Source organism: Corticium candelabrum, chromosome 3, assembly GCF_963422355.1.
Source record: "Corticium candelabrum chromosome 3, ooCorCand1.1, whole genome shotgun sequence".
In the NCBI taxonomy this organism is placed as follows: domain Eukaryota; kingdom Metazoa; phylum Porifera; class Homoscleromorpha; order Homosclerophorida; family Plakinidae; genus Corticium; species Corticium candelabrum.
In genome coordinates this window covers 7,178,536-7,181,035 of record NC_085087.1, presented here as the reverse complement: position 1 = coordinate 7,181,035, position 2,500 = coordinate 7,178,536, and the positions used below count along the sequence as shown (strand labels likewise).

Here is a 2,500-nt window from a genome sequence, read left to right as displayed (position 1 = left end):
GTAACCATTCCCCTACTAGATTAGTAGATACTTGATATCCGGATATATCAATGCCTATATGCCAGCCACTCTCTCTATCCGGCTCTTTCATACTTGATTCGTCACAAATTATCAGAGTCCTCTGGGTCACAATATTGACATAGAAGGAGGAGTCGGTCAGGTAAACCTGTCCGAAAGTAAAAGAGAGAGAGGAGCTGGCTATCCTAGATTACCAAGGAGTTGTATATATTGTTGGAAAAACGATCGAAGAAGGCCAGAGAATCTAAAACATCCGAACTAGCAGTGTTATTAGAATATTAATGTTTGCATATTATTATGACTTAGACTCTTTGTGCTTCCGTCCTTAGGGCGAATATGTTATCTGTGTTATCTGTATTATATACAAATATATATATATATATATATATATATATATATATATATATATATATATATATCGTTCATAGATTTTGTCTAGCCTTATATTCTAATAACAGGCAGTAGTAGTACGTACAAGTTCTGTGTTTTACATTTGTTGCAGTTTGCTTCTTTAAGTTAAGTGTACTGTAATCAATTAATGGCTTCTACTCCAACCCAGTATGCAAATTTTGATAATTGTATAATATTTACATATTATTTAACATTTATTACAATATAAAATTTATTGATATTAATGCAATTGTCGGCGTGTCAAAATTTTTTAAAACTCCCGCATTCTCTCCTGCAAACTCACTCATTTTGATTCAGCTAGGTTGGCAGGTCTGTTAGCTCGAAGGCTAGAGTTGCCAGCAGCGTAGAATTAGGCGCACGCATAGACATGCCTGCATGCACAACCCAAAATACGTGATATGTAGGGCATCTGAATCAGATGGAGACGCTCTAGGAAGCAAAAAACAACATCAGTGCTTTATAAATTTCGTCAGACTCTAGCTATACAGGTACATATACTCACGCTTTCCGCATCTAGAGAGCTCCGCATGTCCGGTCGCCAACCAATCCAGAGAATGAAGGACCTAGACCTAACTGTTTTCGCGAAACAAACTTCAGTCAAAGTCGCGAAACGCAAACACCGGTAAGTCTAGCTAGAGGTAACCCAGTCCCGCGTATCGTGGCTGTTTGGTATCTATCGGCAGGAAACAGTTTGGCGAATGTCAGACCCGTGCATGCATGGAGGTCAGTATCGCCCACGCAGCCGACTTCCGGGTGGCCACAGCTAGATAGGCTACGCATGAAGCAGTGAACACAATACTTGTCTAGCTACGCTAATTAATTAAACTAACGACATTGTAGAGAGACGGCGGGGCACAGACACACTTACACTTTGGATCCCACCTACTACTGTACCTCTAGCTAGAATCTACGTCTATTATAGGTGTACATCCGCTCTCGTTTGTTAGCTTTCGACTTGATTTCCAGCGATAGCTGCCACAAGTAGATATCACTTCGCATTTGTGTTACGTCATGACCTCGTTAGACCAGGTAAAACCCGCAAGCCCGGATGTGGTTGTCGTTGACGCGAGTTCTATACCAAACATGTGCATGAATCACTACAGTATAGTGTTACTCGCCACACCTCTTGGGTGGTGCAAACGAATGCATCTTACCCGTGCCTCCTACTCCGGATTTCGCACTATCCGGTGCACTTCAGCATTTCAACGCAGTCTAACGCGAATCCGTCTAGAGAGAAGATGCTACAACAGAAGAAACTTTGGTGTCCCCTCGTACTCACACTCTACAGCTACCTCACACTCTCACTGACGTCTGGAGACTCTGGTGAGTGACTGTACAGTGTCTAACCTATTTAAATCACTAGACAATATGTTGTTCAGGTGTAATCCCTACTGGCATTATTACAAACAAAATCGAAGTCTATTGCTTTGCGGCTCGTTTGTACTGTACAGTCCGAGAGGCCGGCAAGTACAGTATATCATGGTCGGTGACCTTCTCTAACGGTTCTACGCGAGACTTCGACAGAAAGTTTAGGGGGAAACCCTTCCGCTTGCTTCGTAGCGTACTTCCCAATACGCTTGTTCTGAGAGTCAAACTGTACAATACCAAGGATGTGGAAGGGAGGTATACGTGTCGTGTACACAGTGAATCCAGTGGAAAAGATGTAGTCGACAACTCAACGATTAGGATTGAAAACGGTAATGTATATGTATACTAAACATTATTGACTAGATATTATCACACGTTTAAATGCCATCAAGTGAGAGGCCATCAAGTGAGAGACCATGCCCACCACAGTGTCGCACTATACGGGTCAGTGTGTACAACCCGTACGTGCACTGTATCCGACCATTGTGACGCCTAATATAAAAACATTAGACAGTTTTTATAACCCAGGAAATCAGCGCATGCTATAATCGCAATAGTCTTTTTAGCCATATATTTGTGCCATGTTTTGGGTAAATCATGTGTACTCACGCTGATTGACGATTTGTAATTATGCATGCATATGTAGAACACCCGAGGGGGAATGGGGAAGCCACTTGTCGTACAGGTTGTGGCGTTGTGTTAC

The 2,500-nt window shown here is 42.2% G+C and overlaps 1 protein-coding gene across 1 annotated transcript in view; it reads left to right on the top strand.

The window, feature by feature from the left end:
* The first annotated feature begins 1,589 nt into the window (after positions 1 to 1,589).
* The window catches only part of LOC134176743 (uncharacterized), a 3,639-nt gene continuing 2,728 nt past the window's right edge, over positions 1,590 to 2,500 (top strand). Inside the window, exons 1-2 of the mRNA XM_062643400.1 lie at positions 1,590 to 1,752; positions 1,809 to 2,126. Of these exons, the coding sequence (XP_062499384.1) occupies positions 1,668 to 1,752; positions 1,809 to 2,126 (403 nt within the window). The 5' untranslated portion in view covers positions 1,590 to 1,667. The remainder of the gene's footprint in view (positions 1,753 to 1,808; positions 2,127 to 2,500) is intronic.